Source organism: Dendrobium catenatum, unplaced genomic scaffold (assembly GCF_001605985.2).
Source record: "Dendrobium catenatum unplaced genomic scaffold, ASM160598v2 fragScaff_scaffold_1056, whole genome shotgun sequence".
Lineage (NCBI taxonomy): Eukaryota > Viridiplantae > Streptophyta > Magnoliopsida > Asparagales > Orchidaceae > Dendrobium > Dendrobium catenatum.
Genome location: NW_021319518.1, coordinates 527114 through 545130, shown reverse-complemented (window position 1 = coordinate 545130; position 18017 = coordinate 527114). Strand labels below are relative to the sequence as shown.

The window sequence follows — 18017 nt, the reverse complement described above, 5'->3', positions numbered from 1 at the left end:
TTAAGGGTGAGGAGACTGGGAGAGATAAAAGTTGTGTTTGGCGATGAAGAATCGATGGGGTAGGTGAACACAAGGCCTGGTTACAATCCAATGAATATCATTATGATGTAAGAATCGCGCCTCCATCCTCGCCTTGTGTCCGCCTTACACCACCGATTCTTTCAATCGAGCCACAGACACCACTTTTTATCTCTCCCAGTTAAGATGTAAAATTGACCCGAAACCCGGAAAATTCCGGTACATGTTGGGTCTTTGAACGCGAAACCCGAACCGTGTCGGTGGTCGGGTTAGAGATTCGACCGCGTTTAAACTGGTGTCGGGTTCGGTGACCGGCGGTTGCCGGGTTTACCCATAACACCGTTTTAAAAAACCTAACACGCGTCATGCCCCTGCCGAGCGGCCTGCAGACGCGCACCGAACCAGCGCGGTAACCACGCGCACCGACGCACCAGCCGACACAAGCGACCGCGCGACAGCCCGTACACCCCGCCCGCGCTAACCCCGAGCCCCGCCGACCCTGCGCATCGCGCCCTCGCGCGACCCGCCGCTACCGCGCCCTCGCGCGACCTCCGTATTATCGCCGCGTACCGCCGCATCCGCGGGATCGTCCCTCCGCGGGTCTGGTTTCGTGTCAACCGGCAAACCCGTCGGGTCGGGTCCGGGTTCGCATTTCCGACCCGTTTACCTAACCGGGTCGGGTTAGGGTCGACCCGTTTGAACCCGGGTCAGTTCCAGATTCGACCCGAACCCGACCCGTGACCAGAAATTGACACCCCTACTCCCAGTAGTCTCCTCACCCCTAAAACCTACCGTCACAAATCAAGCTTAGAACGACCAACCACTTCTATCTCTCTCAGTTTCTCAGTTCCGTCGCTTGCTCATGCTACTGTCTAACAGTTAATTTAAAGAAATTAAAAGTGATTTGAAGAAAGCGAAATCCCACCGCATGCCGTGTAGTGATCAGCTTTTACAATATAAAAGAAAGAGCACTGAAGGTATGTTAAGGTCCAGGCGACTTGCTGATCCCCGTTCTAACCGGTAAAGAACTCCAATGGATCCAAAGTCCCCCTCAAACTTTCACATGCCACCGACACCGGCAGCCAATGCACTCTCCTCTATCCCGTTTATCCCCTTCGTAATCATCCTCTTCATCGTTTTCCTCGGCGTCCTCATCATCTTTCTTCGACAAAATTTTCAATTCGTTTCCTCAGTCCGCAGTTCTGCAGCTGGAGGAGGTGTCAACAGCGCGGTACCGCTTCAGAGCACTGAGGCTGGGCTAGATCCAGCGATCATTGCTTCTTTTCCGGTGTTCCGCTACGCTGAGGTGAGGAGGTTGTTGGAGGAGAGAAACGGAGGCGACTGCGCCGTGTGCCTATCTGATTTCGCCGCCGATGATGATGTCCGACTGTTGACGGCATGCTGCCACGCGTTCCACCCTGGATGCATTGATTTGTGGTTTGTTTCACACAGGACATGCCCGATATGTAGGTTGAATGTGGAGGAAACACCGAATGAGGCCACCGTGACGGTTTTGCGGGAGGTTGTTGCTAGTGGCAGTGGCAGCGCCGGCCATGGAGATAACTACGTTATCAACATCGAGGGGGCGGGAGAATTGGCAGAAGCCAAGTAGATAAAATCATAAAACAGCTAGGATTCTGGTTATTTTAATAGTATTTATTTTAAAAATCTCATAGGATACGGTTTGCATACTTTACACAGATGTAATTTGTAATTCGTTGTATGACTTTGAGTGATCAAGCTATATGAGTGAGACAATGATTTCGATTTCAACAAATTTATAATCAAGCAGAACATCTCCGGACATTAAAATGATACGATGCCCACCTAAATGAGCAAATATAAAGCATTTAAATAATAGTTAGAAATTTTTTAAGATATTAATAATTGTATGATCAAATGATCTCCGAACATTATATATTTTGTAGTCCGACATCATTGAGGTGCTTAAATATATTAAGAATGATATTATAATTAATTTCAATTTTTGTAATAAGATGGTTAGTGAATTAAACATTGCATAAAAATATATGAAGTAAATTATGAGAATTTATTAACATTTTAAAATTACCTCAATTTGTTAACACACAAATGTGATGAAATATCGTATGATAAATATATTAAGTATATGATCATAAAAAAATTATTGATTAAAATAAATAGTTTTATAAGAAATTAGAAGAAGAATAAATTAAATGGATAAACAACTTGAATAAATATAAAAAAAATTACTCATGTCCAAAAATAAGTTTTGAATAATTCTGCTCATCAAAGGCAAACAATTAGTTCACTTAGGGCATCTCCATCCAAATTTCAAACGCATGAATGGTGTTGCTCTTGAGCTCCAGCCGAATGTCAAAACTTTCGTTATTTGGTTGCGGGTGAACAATGTGACGTCAATATTGGTATTGCACTATTCACATGCGTTATTTTTCTATCTTTAATGGATTTGTGGAAGAAATGCACGAAGGAGAAAGACGGTTACCTGGGCGCAAAATGAAGTTCAATTGGAGATGAATCACGTCATTTTTTTGTTACACTGCATTTTAGAGTGAAAAATGAAATTTTTGGTTGGAGATGTCCTTAGGATTTACTAAGGCAAACCTCTAAACCACTGCGTCTTGGCTAAGGTAGAGAGCTTATTCGGAATGCAAACTAGATGAGCAAGGTTGTAGTAAGATAGCTTTAAGATATTCTGAATAAAATTTTAAACGTAAAATCATTGATTATCTTTTTATGTATTTATCTTGAAAATTTTAGTAAATCTAATATTCAAGCATGCGAGCCTGGTTCGAGGGCCAGCAACTGGCCCACTCTAGCAAAAATTGGAGGAAAAAAATTTTATAGTAATTCACAAACAAATATATTTTTTTCCTATAAAAATAGCTGATTTTTTTTTCTCACAAACCAGCAACCTGATATTATAAAGATTAAATAAATCATTGATTCAAAATATCCAAAAATAAATAAATTAAAACATTGGGATATTTCATGAACTTGTTATAATTTATATGAGGTTCATTAATATTTTTAACAATATTATGGCATGGTGTTTCGTTCAAAAGAGCTTCATATCAAAAAGATAAACGTTGCTCCACATTAAAAAGAAAAATGTACTACTAACCCTAAATAATAGAAAATAAACCAAATGTAGACTTATAGTTTTACAAATACAAAATTTTCACAAAATAATTAATAAAAATAATAATTCCTCAAACGGACTTTTCCAAAAACAAATTTGACTCCAAATAATTGGGATAGAGCTAATAATAATGATTGTAGAACGAAGATTTATGATATTTGTTGTTTGCTCGAAATAAATTGCAGGTTCATATATTTTTCTTTTAACTTCAATTTATTTGTAAAAATGATAACAAATAACAAGAAGAAAGCCTATAGGGATAAATTATGCCCTAGCCACCTCTTTTTCGTCTCCGGTTCTTCTCCGGCGCCGAGCTTCCGATGGCTAATAAACTTTCAAAAAAAAAAAAAAAGCCTATAGGGATTTTTTTTTCCTTTTATTTTCAGACTGCTTTGTATTCTATCGATTATTGTATTATTTTGACTATCCTTTTGACCTCTTTGTGGCTTTGCTATGTGACTCTTTTCTTATTTGAATAAATTCTATTTAATATAATATTTACTTCAACCGATTTAAAAATAAACCAAACTTAATTTAATTTGGGTAACATTGTTTATTATTTTTGGAAATAAAATTTACTTATTTCATAAAAATCTTTTAAACCCCTTTTAAATTAATTAAAAACATGTCAAACCAGGTTGATATCAGGTTTCCGAGTCAACCCGAACCTGACTCGGTTTTACAAACGGGTCAAAATCTATAACCGAACCCAACCTGGTTCGGCTTCGGGTTGACCCGAATCCGAAATTTTATGATCGAATTTTCGGGTCGGGTCAAATATTGACACCCCTACACTCATTCCACCCAGGAAGCATTGATTCATAGTTTGTTTCACATAGGACATGCCCGATATGCATGTCGAATGTGGAGGAAACACCGAATGAGGCCACCGTGACGGTCTTGTAGGAGGTTGTTGCTAATGGCAGTTCCAATGGCGATGGTGGATATAATTATGTTATTAGCATCAAGAGGGGGCGGGAGAATTGGATTCAAATTTTTTTTATTAGTATTTATACAGATGTAATTCGTGGTATGACTTTGCTAATTATTCCAACAATTGAATGAATTATATTTTTGACTATATTAAAAAAATATGATAATCTTATTAGAGTGTGCCATTTTAGAAAGATTTGTAGAAAATTAAAATTGAGGCTTCATTTTTTTTTATTCTTTACACAATTCTAATAATTTTTTAGATTGATTAAATAACATGATGAATAAAACAGAATTAGATGTCACATCAATTTAAAGTGAAATATAAATAAAAGAAATATTCAAAAATAAATATCATAAACATCATGATAATAAGATGTTAAGAAAAATAGAGATAGAATTAAAAAAGATTTAATTAAAAAATATTATAAATGACCTTTTATTGTTAAATTTACATGAGAATTTGGCCTTTACCGGGACACAATGGAGAAAAAGCAACAACCACATAGTGGGTTAAAGACTTGATTTTGTTGTTGTTGTACCATGACAATAAGATAGCTGGACAATTGTTTCATTTATTTCTAAAGACATAATGGTTATTTTAAATTTTAATTTTTTATTTATCAAAGCTACAACCACATAGAGACTTAGTTAGAATATATTAGAAATTATATTTCTTTATTAGATTTAAATGAGAATTTGATCAACGCACATCAGCGGCCCCCCGATATTTTTTATCGCTCTGCTAGGGTTTGCCTTTCGCGGCGTCTCGCCGCTCTCCGGCAGGCGGGAGGGCGGGCTGGCCTCATTTTTCCAGTGAAGTTCTTCCTTGCATCTCTTTTCTTGTTATTGGTCTTGTTTCTGAGATTTTGCTGCCGTTTTTTCTCTCTGGCGTGTGCCGGATGGCTCCGAAACTTGTCGATCCTGGTTTTTTAGGGGTTTCGAGTTCTTCTCGCTCTTTTCTTCAAGCTCTATATGGATCTTCTTCTAGTAATGGTTTTCCTAAACTTAAGGTGTCGACTTTCCGCGATATGCTGTCATTGTGGATTTCGGATGATGAAATCTTGGCTTTGGCTGTGCCTTTTCAATTTTCTCTTATGGGTTTCTTTCCTTCAAAGAGACCTTCTCTTGATTCTATTAGGAAAATTTTCTTCAATCTCAAGCTAAACGGTGAAGTTTCGGTTACCTTGCTGGATTCGTCCCATATTTTGATCAAATTGGAAAATGACCTTGATTATTGTCGCATTTTCTGTCATCGATCTTATCTGGTGTTTAACTGCTTTATGAAGCTCACGAAATGGTCGCCTTCGGTTGATATCGGGGTTGAATCTCCGGTGATCCCTATCTGGGTATCTTTTCCCTCCTTACAGCCGCACCTATTTGCCCCTAAAATTCTCCATGGTCTGGCTTCCATTTTTGGCAAACCTCTAAAGATTGATTCGGCCACGTTTTTGGGATCTAGACCGTCTTTAATTAGCTAGGGTGTTAGTTGAGCTTGATATCACTAAATCCTATCATGATCGCATTTGGTTAGGTTCTGAAAAGCTTGGCTATGTTCAGGATGTCGTGATGGATGAATTCCCTTCATTTTGCGTTTCTTGTCGCTGTTTTGGTCATGCGATGGGTGAATGTCGTTCTAAAAATATTGTGTTGGAAACGTCTGTTTTACCTAAAAATGTTGAGCATGATGTTAAAATGGCTGATCATGTTTCTGTGGAACCGGTTGCTGTGAATCTGGAACTCGGTGATTTTCCTGTTTCTGTTTGTGGGGGATGGCCGATACCTGTGGATGGAATCTCCGGGTCTATGGATCCTTTGGCTGCTTTAAATTCGTCAGATACTTTACCCCTTTTGAATGTGTATAATTTGGAAAATGCTGTGAATGTTGTGTCTGATGGTCACGCTGGTAATGTCGCTGTGTTATCCCCCGATGCTCCTCCCTTTATCCCTACGGGCACTGAGTCCATTTCTCCTCTAATTTTAAATGGTGTTAAATCTGTTGAGGCTGTTGTTTTACCTGATTTGGGGGTTTCTGTTTCACCTGTTATTGAGGTTGGGGCTGGCTCTATTGAACTGGCTGTTATATCACCTGAACTTGATGCTTCCCTCTTACCGGTTGTGAATAATCCTGAGCGTATGTTGGTGGAGCAGCTGAATGGTGACTTGGTGTGTTCCAATAGTGTTGTTGATGTCCCTGTTCAAGTGGTGGACACGCTCAGTTTGGTGAATTTCTTGGGCGTTAACTCTGGCTTTGATGTTAGTAATCATGTAGATTGGTTGCACGGATCGTCTGAATTTGAATCGGAATTCGATCATTCGAATAGTGGCTTTATTTCGCCGGAATTTTACGGGGGCTCTGATCCTGGGAATGACTTTACTTTGGTATGTGAGAGACCAATTCGTTCGATTACCTCTCGGGGGAGAGCTCGTGGAAGGGGTCGTAGAAGGCATTGATTTCTTTTGCTATTAGTCTGTTAACTTTCGATCTTTTGGTCTATGTTGTTTTGTCGATCAGGGCAATGGGCTCGTGTCCTCGTCGTTTTGCTGGTGGCAACCTTTGGTGACTTTCGTAGAGATGGTTGGTTTCGGTGCGTTTTTTTTTTCACCTTATTTGATGGTCCGTGCGTGACGTCAGGGATATCATGCTGGAAGTCTCGGTCGCCTACTGAGCCCATTTTTCATTAAATTTTCATTGTATTGCTCCTTTGCTTTTCCTTTTTGCCAAAAAAAAAAAGTTATAAAAAAAATGAGAATTTGATTTTTAGCATGACACAATGACGAAAAATGATTCATGTTGCCGACCCCACGCAGTGGGACGAAGGCTTGATATTGTTGTTGTTGTAAAACTACAACCACATAGTGTTAACGTGTGGCAGCATAACGTCAACAATCGGATAGCATCGCCAGCCACAAAGCGCAATCGCCTCCGTTTATCTCCTCTATCAACCTGCTCACCTCAACGTAGTGAAACAAAGTTAAAGAAGCAATGATCATCGGTTTTAACCCAAACTAAGTGCTTTGATGCGGCACCGTGCTGCTAAGACCTCCGCCAGCTATAAAACTATGGAGTAAGGAAAGGAATTGAAGTAGTATATAGGAGGGTGTATTGGATGCTCGTATTTGTGACATGAGAAAATTTGAGAGCGAAATCTTCAAATCAATAGGAGATCGATAAAACGGGAATTACAACAATTAAAAGTAAGTTGCACAGAGCTGGTCTCGACATTAACCAACATTGAGCACGATTTCATTTCTTTTTTATTGTAGAAACCGAAACACTTCTACAAAAAAGGCTGATGGGGAGGCAAAGGAAAACAATGAAGAGGAGGATTACGAAGGGGAGAAACGGTATAGAGAAGGGTATATTGGCTACCACTATCGGTGGCATGTGAAAGTTTGAGGGGGAAATCTTCGAATCGATTGAAGACTGGTATGAATGGGGATTAGCAAGTCGCATAGAGCTCGCCAATACCTTAACCAACCTTGAGTGCTATTTCTTTTATATACTAAAAATTGAAGCACTTCACGGCTTGCGGTGGGCCATCATACAGGGAGGGACGGATGTCACTTTCTTCAAATTAAGAAGGTGAGTTAAAGGGAATCATAGAACTCAATTTCTTAAATTGAACTATTAGACATTAGCTTGGGCAAGTGATATTTTAGTGCAGATCCTGATTTGTCAAGGCTTTTGATTAAATCTTTAATCGATAGGGCACCAATCACAGTCAATTATTGTTTTGTATTTATTTTAGGGTTTAGACTAAGTATAAAATAAATTTATGTTTTTTTATATTTAGAAATATGAATATTATGATGATGTTATTGAGTATACCTTCTTATGTGTCTTATTATTTGATTTGAGAACAAAAAAATTATCTCAAAACAAAAAAAAACATCATTTTTTGGCAGCAAAATGACGTTTGAGGGGGAGAAACGGGATGGAGGGTGTATTTAATTTGCTGTCGGTATCGGTGGCATGTGGAAGTTTGATGGGGAAATCTTCGGATCCATTGGAGATCGGTAAGAATGGGAATTAGCAAGTCACACAGAGCTCGACTCAACCTTTGGATTGTGGCAGACAATCTGGGTGGCAGACTACCAACAACAACCAAGAGCAGTAGCCAGCATCAAAAGCGTTGTTAACTTGTGTATTTTGAATTAGAATTAAAACATATGAGCTTTAAATGGATAAAAAAACATCAAAATGAATTTAGAATTCAATATAATTTTACTCTATATTTTTATTTCATGAGACTAATCACAAACTAAACATCAAAAGTTTTAAAACCTCAACAGTGGCAATAAATTACACTTATATTTCATCAAACCAAACAGTCCAGAAAATGATGCTTTTCTTGTAGTGAGAGAATTTTTTATTCTTAAATCAAATAATTAGATACACAAGAATGTATACTCAATAACATCATGATCATGATAATATTCATATTTCTAAATATTAAAAAAAAGAATAAAATCATTTTCTACTTAGCCATTAGTAGAAAATAAATACAGAACAATAATTGACTGTTCATGAACAGTTCCTTATCGATCAAAGATTTAATCAAGAGCCTTGACAAATCAGGATTTGCACTAAAAATACCACTTGCCCATGCTAATGTATAATAGTTCAATTTAAGAAATTGAGTTCTATGATTACCTTTAACTCACCTTCTTAATTTGAAGAAAATGACATCCATCCCTCCCTGTATGATGGCCCAACGCATGCCGTGAAGTGATTCAGTTTTTAGTATATAAAAGAAATAGCGCTCAAGGTTGATTAAGGTCGTGGCAAGCTCTGTGCGACTTGATAATCCCCGTTATTACTGGTCTCCAATAGATCCGAAGATTTCTCCCTCAGACTTCCACATGCCACTGATGCCGGCAGCCAATACATCCTCCATCCCGTTTCTCCCCCTCAAACGTCATTTTGTTGCCAGAAATTATCGTTTTTTCTATTATGAGAGAATTTGTTGTTCTTAAATCAAATAATGACCTTAAATCAAATAATGAGACACATAAGAATGTATACTCAATAACATCATGATAATATTCATATTTCTAAATGTAGAAAAAAGCATAAAATTATTTTCTACTTAACCAAAACCCTAAAAGAAATACAAAACAATAATTGACTATGATTCGTGCCCTATCGACCAAAGATTTAATCAATAGCCTTGACAAATCATGATCTGCACTAAAAATATCACTTGTCCATGCTAATATCTAACATAAGAAAGAGACAGTTCAATTTAAGAAATTAATGTGAGTTCTATGATTCCCTTTCACTTCACCTGCTTAATATGAAGGAAGTGACATCCATCCCTATAAAAACTCATATACCTAATATGGTCTCAACTATTTTAAGAAAAATTTCTTATATTATCCTTAATGGTTTATTTAGCAAATTTCCAAAGTGAGTGACTTACAATATGCAAATAATTTCATATTAAATTCATAATTCTCAAATCTTTTATATTATAGAATGAACCCTACCATAATAGATTGAGTTTTAAAGACGGTAAATAACTTATAAGATAAATATTTCATTTAAGTCTTAGTTCTTATTATATACCTTCTTATCTGGGGAATTTTCGGTGACTTTGTTGGATCAAGCTAATGTTTAATCAAGCTTGCCAATGATATGGATTATGCTAGGGTTTTTGCTCACAGGTCTTACTTGGTTTATGGCTGTTTTATGAAAGTGATAAAGTGGTCTCCGGTTCTTGATTTGTCGGAAGAATCTCCGATCGTCCCTGTTTGGCTTTCTTTTCCGGGATTACGTCCCCATCTTTTCTCCTCCCGTATACTTTTTGGGTTGGGTTCGGTCTTTGGAAGGCCGATTCATACTGATAATGCTACGGCTTCTGGTTCCCGTCCATCAGTTGCACATGTTCTTGTTGAAATTGATGTATCCAAATCTTTTTCTGATACTGTTTGGTTGGGTCCGGAGAAGTTTGGGTATGCCCAGAAAGTCATTTTTGAGGGCATGCCTAATTTTTGTTCCTTTTGCAAAGCTTTAGGTCATAAAAAATTAGAATGTCCAAAAATTTCGTCCAAAACTTCCACTGTTGGTTTCTCTGCCCCCCTGGATATTCCTCCTGTCCCTGTTTCTACTGAAGATCCAATTACTGCTCCTGTTTTTGACAATTCTGTGAATTTATGTAATGTTGTATTTGAGCAAGATGCTTTAGATTGTGAAAATCTTGTTAATAGCCAGTCTGCTGATGTGGAGGGTGTAGTCTTGCCTGATGGTGATTGTTGGGTTGGTTCTCCTTGTGCGGGTGTGTTGTCTGGTTTGGCTGTGGGGGGTGTTTCTCCTATTGCTGCTGTTTCAAATTGTACTGGTGTGGATCTTAATAATTCTAATGTTTCACTCCCTTCTTCTGTCGATGCTGCACGAGGAGTTGTTTGTACTGCGAATGTTAGTGGTGTTGGTGAAAGGCGGGATAAGGATTTTGATATTATTTCTACCTTATCTCCTAATGATGTACCATTTTTTCTTCCTAAATTACCGTCTGATTGTGTTGAGGTATTGCCGGAAAATTCTGTGGGTGAGCCTGTACCTGGGGCTCTTCCTCCGGTTCATTGTTCGGGTGTGCCTCAAAAATGCTCTACGGTTTCTAATAATGTCATTGAGGTTCCTGTTAATTTGGTTGATACGCGATTTGTGGGCACTTCCTTAGGCGACAGCTCTGGACTGGATATTAGAAATCATTTGAATTGGTTGGATTCATCCGAGGGTGAACCTGACTCCGAATTCTCTGATGGAGCTGAGTTGGCGTCGCCAAATTTCTGTGGTGGGTCTGACCCGGGTTGTGATTTCACTCTTGTGAATGTTAGACCCACTTCTTATGTTGGAACTCGGGGTAGAACTCGTGGTAGAGGCAGGGGTCGCCGTAGGCGATACTGATTTATGCAAATCCTTTGTCTTGGTTTTGTTTATTGTTTTTTTTTTGTATGGTTTTGTTGTTATGTCGAAGAATGGGCAATGATGGGTTGGTGCTCGCACCATTGTATTTCGCTGGTGGCAACCATTGCTGTGGAACTTTCGGGTGATTTTCTCCACCTTTTGGACGGTCCTAGTGGGGTGTGGTGGTGCTGGAAGCCTCAACCACTAACTGAGCCCGCGGCTTTTTTGTAATTTTCCTTTTCTTTCCTTGCTCTTTCTTATTGTAACCGTTTTGGTTATTATTAATATATGCTTCTTTAAAACAAAAAAAAACTTACAAGATAAATATTTCATTTAAGCCTTAGTTCTTATTATGTATCTTTTTGTTGACCGGTATATATAAGAATGAACATCAAAAAATGTATATGGATAAAAGAGTTGTAACTATAAAAATCATAAATAATAGATTTTTTACAATGAAATTCTATGACACGCTTGACCTAATTTCTGCTCAAATAAATTTTCAAAATTAATTTAAAAAGTTTGTATCATGTGATTAGAATTAGAACATAGAATATAAATGAATGAATATCTTCAAGAATCTAGATGGATAATATAAATGATAAATAATATCGTTTGATCTATCTAATGCATCAAAATCTTCTAAGAAAATTCTTGGTGGTATATTATGATGAAATTTTGGTTTTCAATACAAATAAGAAAAAGAATTCTAAAGTCATTTCAAATTTGTTTTAATACAATTAATAAAGAAAACAAATGTATTTGTCATTCATTAAAAAAATAATTTTTTCCTATAAAAAGAGCTGATTTTTTTTTCTCATAAACCAGCAAGCTGATATGTTGCTCCACATTAAAAAGAAAAATGTACTACATACCCTAAAGGATAGAAAAAACGAACCAAATGTAGACTTATACAAAATTTTCACAAAATATTTAATAAATATAATAATTCCTCATACAGACTTTACCAAAAACAAATTCAACTACAAATAATTGGGATAGAGCTAATAATAATGAAGGTAGAATGAGGATTTATGATGTTAGTTGTTTGCTCGAAATAAATTGCATGTTCATATTTTTTTTCTTTTAACTTAAATTGTTATTAGTGACAATGATAAAAAATAACAAAAATAAGAAAATGAACTATTAAGACAATTAAGGTTTGTTTGGAACAGTTTTTTTTATCATTTTTAAAGCAAATTTTTAATAAAAAATTTAAATATAAATTTTTATAATAAAAATATGCTTTAGAAAAATGTCCCACCAAACGTCTAAATTGATGGTGTAGGATTAGAAAGAGAGAGAGAGAAATAATATAACATGGAGTGAAAAGAAACGACTAACACAAATTTAATATGCCTCATTTCTTCTTTCTTTCTTCCTACATGGAACAAATAACCAAAGGTTCGCCTTCTAATTCCTTCTGGGAGACATTGCAGTGACCATTCTTTCCCCACCACTCCGAACAAGGGGCAGCCACCTCGCAAACATAACAGAAGCACTGCATCACAGTTCATACCTTTCAGAAATTCAATTAGGAGAAAACAAAAAGGGCCAAATAAACAGACTTTATCCCAAAATCAAACCTTACTGCAAAAGGTCTCATGTGTAGTTCGACTAAAAGGAAAGTTACCGCATAGATGCCTTGGATGTGGAAAATCCCTAAGAGCCACCTATTTTTATCACAATCATTAGAACAATCGAAGAATATAATTAAGCTGTTTGAAAGAAGAGTTTTCCCTTTGACACACTCACATGCCCCTTGTGTGCAACAATGGCGACGCAGTCGTCGTCGGAAGAGCTGAATTCGAGCTTTGTGGTGAAATCGATTGGATCGATTTCATAGCAATCATCGCTGTCGTTATCTTCTTCCTCGGCTTGAGGATAGGCTTTCTTCACAACTTTTTTCTTATCGTCTTCCTCTTCCATCTTCGAATCATAAGCAGCACCAAGTCGGAACCAAGGGGCGGCCGCTGTGTTGATACTTATGAAATTGCTCCGTGAAGTTGAAAGGTTTTCATTTAATTTCTGTTTGATACTTCCGAAGAGTATTGTGAAGGGGCTATTATGGAAGAGTAAGAATAGCGTGGTTTACGAAGGATTTTTTTTTTTAATATCAATACAGTTTTACACTGCTCCCCCCGCCCGCCTGTCTCTCTCTTTCTCTCTCTCTCTCTCTTTTTTGTGGTTTACGAAGGATATTTACCAATGTATCAACTGTTGTAGATAATAGATTGGTGCTGATCGAGATATGGGTGGAAGCAGTGTAAAACTGTATTGATACTTATGTATCTACAGTATCATTGTTTGTATATATAACATAAGGTAAAGAGAGCTCCTAGTGATATAACGGCTGAGATGAGTGATCAGTTAGTAATCAATGGCTGGATGAGTGTTGAAAGAAAATCTGCAGCAAAAGTGCAGTAATGGAGACCAAGCTTTACTGGAGAAAACGGCTGGCTTATTACTCAATTTGTTGCGTAGGTGAGTGAACTGAGTGGGTGATAAAGCTTTGGTGAAAATGTTAGCAGGCTGGTACCTCATGTAAATGTGATGTACAACCACATTTTTAAGGCGAATCCTATCCCTAATAAAATGGTACTCGATCTCTATATGCTTGGTGCGGGCGTGGAAGACTGGGTTGTTGACAAAAAAGATCTTTGAGATGTTGTCATAGTAGAGAGTGGCAGCTGGAGAGCTGATGTGAAAGTCTTCTTGAAGAAGTCTACGAAGCCAAATGATGTTCGAAGCTGCAGCCACTAGCGCCCTGTATTTTGGTTCGGTGAAAGATCTTGCCACCGTGGGTTGCTTCTTGACACTCTAGGAAATGAGAGTGTTCTCTAGAAACGAACAGAAGCCTGTGGTTGACTTCCTATCATTTGGGCGGATGCCAAATCAAAATTCAAATAGGAGTGTAGAGTGAGTTCGCCTTTGCTAAGGGTGGAGAGGGATTGGGGATTATTGCTGGTGACTAGTGTGTCATCTACAAAAATAGGGAGAGAGATTTGAGTGTTGGAAGATGAACAAATGAGGAGAGACTGGTCAAAGTTGCTGAAATGAAAATTGCGTGAGAGAACAAAGTTGGAAAAAGTGGAGAAATATTGACGAGGGGCTTGTTTGAGGCCATAGATAGCTTTGTGGAGTTTGCATACATAATTTTGGTGAAGCGGATCAATGAATTCGGTGGGTTGGGTCATGTAAATGGTTTCACCGAGGGTTCCATGAAGAAAGACGTTGGGGAAGTCAAGTTGGTTGACTGGCCAGTTGTTGTGTAGTGCTATGACTAGGAGGACACGAATTGTATGGAGTTTGGCAACGGGGCTGAAAGTTCGTGATAATTGACGCCGTATTGTTGCTCTGAGCCTTGTGCTACTAGCCGGGCTTTGAGGCGGTCAAGTGAACCATCAGATTTGAGCTTAGTTTTGTAGGTTCATTTGCAGCCTAAAATGGGCTGATTTGTGGGTGGTGGGACAATAGACCATGTGTCTTGTTGTTGAAGGGTTTGGAATTCAGTGGACATTGCTTGCCCCCATTGTGGACATTTGGAGGCTTGGGTGTAGCAAGTTGGTGTGGGTGATGAGTGGAGTTGAGAGCTAAGTGTAAAGATGGATTTTGGTTCCCCCACCCCCCCACACCTTATATATATATATATATATATATATTATAAGGATTTTTAGGCAATTGTCTTCCTAAAAGTTTTAAAATACTATGGTCTTTAGACAATTGCCCTAACACAATTAAACATCTTATGTAGAGATGTTATTGTTAGGGAATCAAAATTATCCTTACAACCAAAAATCGAAAGAGAAACATCCTTACAAAAAGAAATAGTAAAGAAAATTCAAAAATATCCTTATAACCAAAATTTGTTCCGGTTGAATCCCGCTAGAGGGCGCTGCCTCCTTGGATCCCCAACATATCTACGAAGCATACAACTATCAAGGATATGAACAAATATAGGTAAAGGGGTAGCGCCCACGAACAAGTTTTGATTGTAAAGATATTTATGAAATAAAAAATCTCTACATTTTTATTTATGAGTTTGTTCCCGTTGAAAATTAAAGCTGGTTCCGCCCCTATTTGAGCTCTTGTGAGCATTGGATGTCTGTGGAGCTGAGGGAGTGGCAAGTTTGAGATGGGAAACTGGGAAGGTTGGGGGAGATTTGAAGTGGTGGTATAATATTTATAGCAGATGTATCGGGTTGAATAATGGGATTGAGTGTGGTGTTAGAAGGTGAGGTAGGAATGGGGATAGTTGAACTGTGTGATGTATGGGGAATGGTTTTTAAATAAGACAAACATTTAATCACATAAAGCATAAAGCCATATGTTTTAGGAATACAAGCACTATTTGCAAGATAATAAACCTAATATACAGTTTTGTCCATACCTTCTAGCTTGGACGCACCCCTCTATTAGCCCTCATTTGGTTGTTCTAATTATGAGAGTGAGAGAGGTACAAGAGGGTGATGGAGCCGGAGTTGCAGACCTGGACAGTAACGGGTGGTCGGTGTGAGGTCGATGGGCTAGCTTGGCAGCAGCTGATGGCCGCTTGCGTGAGAGGAGGGGTTTGGCATGGGGGTAGGCCGGCCTGTTTGGGAGGTCACGACATCTCCAACAAAGAACTCCATTTTTCACGGCAAAAAAATATCAAAACTTCAAAATGCCGTGGTGCTGCTCAAATCGAACTCTATTTTAAGTGCTTCTGCGAAGGTAACGATCCTTCTCCCTCTCCTGTGTTTTTTCCGGTTGAAAGAGCAAAATAGCGTAGATGAATAGTGCAACGCCAATATTGGTGTCGCATTGTTCACCTGCAAGTAAATAACGAAAGATTTGATGTTCGGCTGGAACGACTAAACGACACCATACGCACGTTTGACGTTCCGGCGTTCGGTTGGAGATGCTCTAAGAGACGAGAGCAAACCCAATAAAAACTCCCAATCGAGAGATCCAGAGCCCCATAGGAGAGGAGACTCAAAAAGTACTTTGGCAGGTAAGAATTTTTATTTTATTATTTTTTAATTTTTTTTTTATATGAGGAAGGGGTTATTATAAAACCAGCCATGATGATTTTACTTGATTTAAAGTGATATAAAAAGTATGGGGTTAAAAATAACTTGTATTTAAGTTTAATTGAAATTAATTTGAATAGGATGTTTTTTCTTTAATAAATATATGTATTCATTATTTATATTTTTACATTTTAATTTAAATTTAACCTTTTTTATTTATTTAATTTTAAATTATTCAGAAATTAATTCTATATTTTTATATATTTTAGAAACAATAATAATAATAAAATTTTTCTCATCGACACATATCAAATAACACCCGATTTAAGCACGAATGTGCTCATTTGCTCATCTGTGAGTCGTATGAAGTGGTGTGATCTATTCCACAAAATGAGACCATGATCAAAACATTATGTACGGAACACACATGCACATTTTAGTTTTAAATGCACGTAAAATACACATTAAATTGTCATTAATCCGATCATACATATTTTAAAATAAAATTTGAGACAATATGTGATCCAAATGAGTAAATCCTAAGAATGATGACAAATTAATATAAAATATCTGAAGTCGCGTGCGGAGACGGGTTTGAGGCAAGCGGGCACTGTGTGGGATTCAGATTCGTAATCGGAAGCAGATCGAACTGGGGCGGACGCGGGACAGGTGTGGACCGCGGGTCGCGCGGGAACGAAGATGGAGTTGGTCAGGTGCTGGAGCGGACGGAGCCGCGGGCGGCTCGGTTTGCGCGTCGCACAAAGTCGCGACGGCGAAGCCGGCCACCGGCGGAAGCCGAGGAGGTCGATTTGCCGGTATTGTTACCAGCAGTGGGTAGGATCGATATTGTCGGTATGGTTTCCAGAAATTCATAGATTTGAAAAGCCGGTATAGTTGCCAACTGTTCTACGAGATCAAAAATTCTTCCCTGATCGTGGTCGAGAGTGAACTTCTGAAGTCGGCCTTCTAATTCCTTCTGGGAAACATTGCAGTGACCATTCTTTCCCCACCACTCCGAACAAGGGGCAGCCACCTCGCAAACATAACAGAAGCACTGCATCACAGTTCATACCTTTCAGAAATTCAATTAGGAGAAAACAAAAAGGGCTAAATAAACAGACTTTATCCAAAAAAATCAAACCTTACTGCAAAAAGTCTCATGTGTAGTTCGACAAAAAGGAAAGTTGCCGCATAGATGCCTTGGATGTGGAAAATCCCTAAGAGCCACCTATTTTTATCACAATCATTAGGACAATCGAAGAATATAATTAAGCCGTTTGAAATAAGAGTCTTCCCTTTGACGCACTCACATGCCCCTTGTGTGCAACAATGGCGACGGAGCTATCGTCGGCAGAGCTGAATTCGAGCTTTGTGGTGAAATCAATTGGATCGATTTCATAGCAATCATCGCTGTCGTTATCTTCTTCCTCGGCTTGAGGATAGGCTTTCTTCACAACTTTTTTCTTATCGTCTTCTTCTTCCATCTTCGAATCATAAGCAGCACCAAGTCGGAACAAAGGGGCGGCTGCTGTGTTGATACTTATGAAATTGCTCCGTGAAGTTGAAAGGTTTTCATTTAATTTCGTTTTGATACTTTCGAAGAGTACTGTGAACTGCTCGTGTTGAGCGAAGGGCTTTAATGGCAGAGTGAGAATAGCGTGGTTTACGAAGGATATTTACCAATGTTCCGACTGTGCTATAGATAAGTGATTGGTGATGATGAAGATATGGAGTGTTATTCCTTAGCTTTGCATGAAATGAGATAATCTCTTTAGAAAAATATAAAACTACTTCGAGCTTTTATTTTGTACGGACATCGGATGGGAGAATCGTCCGATTAAGTATTGGGTATCCAGCAATACCAAGCGGTACCTAATGCGGGTACCGAGCTATGTACCCATCAATGAGGTGACGTGGCGTATTTTTATGGTCTCCGCAGGCCCTCCGCACTCCGCACAGAATAATTCTTCCCATAATAGAGCATCTTGTGTTGAACATGATG

At 38.3% G+C, this 18017-nt stretch overlaps 3 protein-coding genes across 4 annotated transcripts; 1 reads left to right on the top strand and 2 right to left on the bottom strand.

The window, feature by feature from the left end:
* The first annotated feature begins 1051 nt into the window (after nucleotides 1-1051).
* LOC110109159 (RING-H2 finger protein ATL28-like) lies at nucleotides 1052-1630 on the top strand. The gene has a single exon (XM_020840097.1). The coding sequence runs from the start codon at nucleotides 1052-1054 to the stop codon at nucleotides 1628-1630; it is 579 nt and encodes a 192-aa protein (XP_020695756.1).
* Nucleotides 1631-12329: 10699 nt separating this feature from the next.
* LOC114580476 lies at nucleotides 12330-13062 on the bottom strand. The gene is made up of 3 exons (XM_028698085.1): nucleotides 12759-13062; nucleotides 12590-12676; nucleotides 12330-12504 (listed from the first exon to the last, which is right to left on the bottom strand). Exons 1-3 carry the CDS (start codon nucleotides 12930-12932, stop codon nucleotides 12385-12387), a joined length of 381 nt encoding a protein of 126 aa, XP_028553918.1. The 5' UTR covers nucleotides 12933-13062; the 3' UTR covers nucleotides 12330-12384.
* A 3332-nt stretch (nucleotides 13063-16394) lies between these two features.
* Nucleotides 16395-17750, bottom strand: LOC110109174. Of its 2 annotated transcripts, none has more exons than XM_020840115.2 (3): nucleotides 17326-17750; nucleotides 17157-17243; nucleotides 16395-17069 (listed from the first exon to the last, which is right to left on the bottom strand). In XM_020840115.2, exons 1-3 carry the CDS (start codon nucleotides 17497-17499, stop codon nucleotides 16725-16727), a joined length of 606 nt encoding a protein of 201 aa, XP_020695774.1. In that variant the 5' UTR covers nucleotides 17500-17750; the 3' UTR covers nucleotides 16395-16724. The 2 variants fall into 2 exon arrangements, with proteins under 2 accessions (XP_020695774.1, XP_028554075.1); XM_028698242.1 differs by having other exon boundaries at nucleotides 17162-17243.
* Between the last annotated feature and the right edge of the window lie 267 nt (nucleotides 17751-18017).

Coding starts and splice junctions, on each gene's coding strand:
- LOC110109159 (XM_020840097.1), top strand. CDS start 1,052: ATGGATCCAAAGTCCCCCTCAAACTTTCACATGCCACCGACACCGGCA.
- LOC114580476 (XM_028698085.1), bottom strand. CDS start 12,932: ATGGAAGAGGAAGACGATAAGAAAAAAGTTGTGAAGAAAGCCTATCCT. Junction 12,677..12,758: donor TTGTTGCACACAAGGGGCAT/GTGAGTGTGTCA, acceptor TGATAAAAATAG/GTGGCTCTTAGGGATTTTCC. Junction 12,505..12,589: donor ATGAGACCTTTTGCAGTAAG/GTTTGATTTTGG, acceptor ACTGTGATGCAG/TGCTTCTGTTATGTTTGCGA.
- LOC110109174 (XM_020840115.2), bottom strand. CDS start 17,499: ATGGAAGAAGAAGACGATAAGAAAAAAGTTGTGAAGAAAGCCTATCCT. Junction 17,244..17,325: donor TTGTTGCACACAAGGGGCAT/GTGAGTGCGTCA, acceptor TGATAAAAATAG/GTGGCTCTTAGGGATTTTCC. Junction 17,070..17,156: donor ATGAGACTTTTTGCAGTAAG/GTTTGATTTTTT, acceptor ACTGTGATGCAG/TGCTTCTGTTATGTTTGCGA.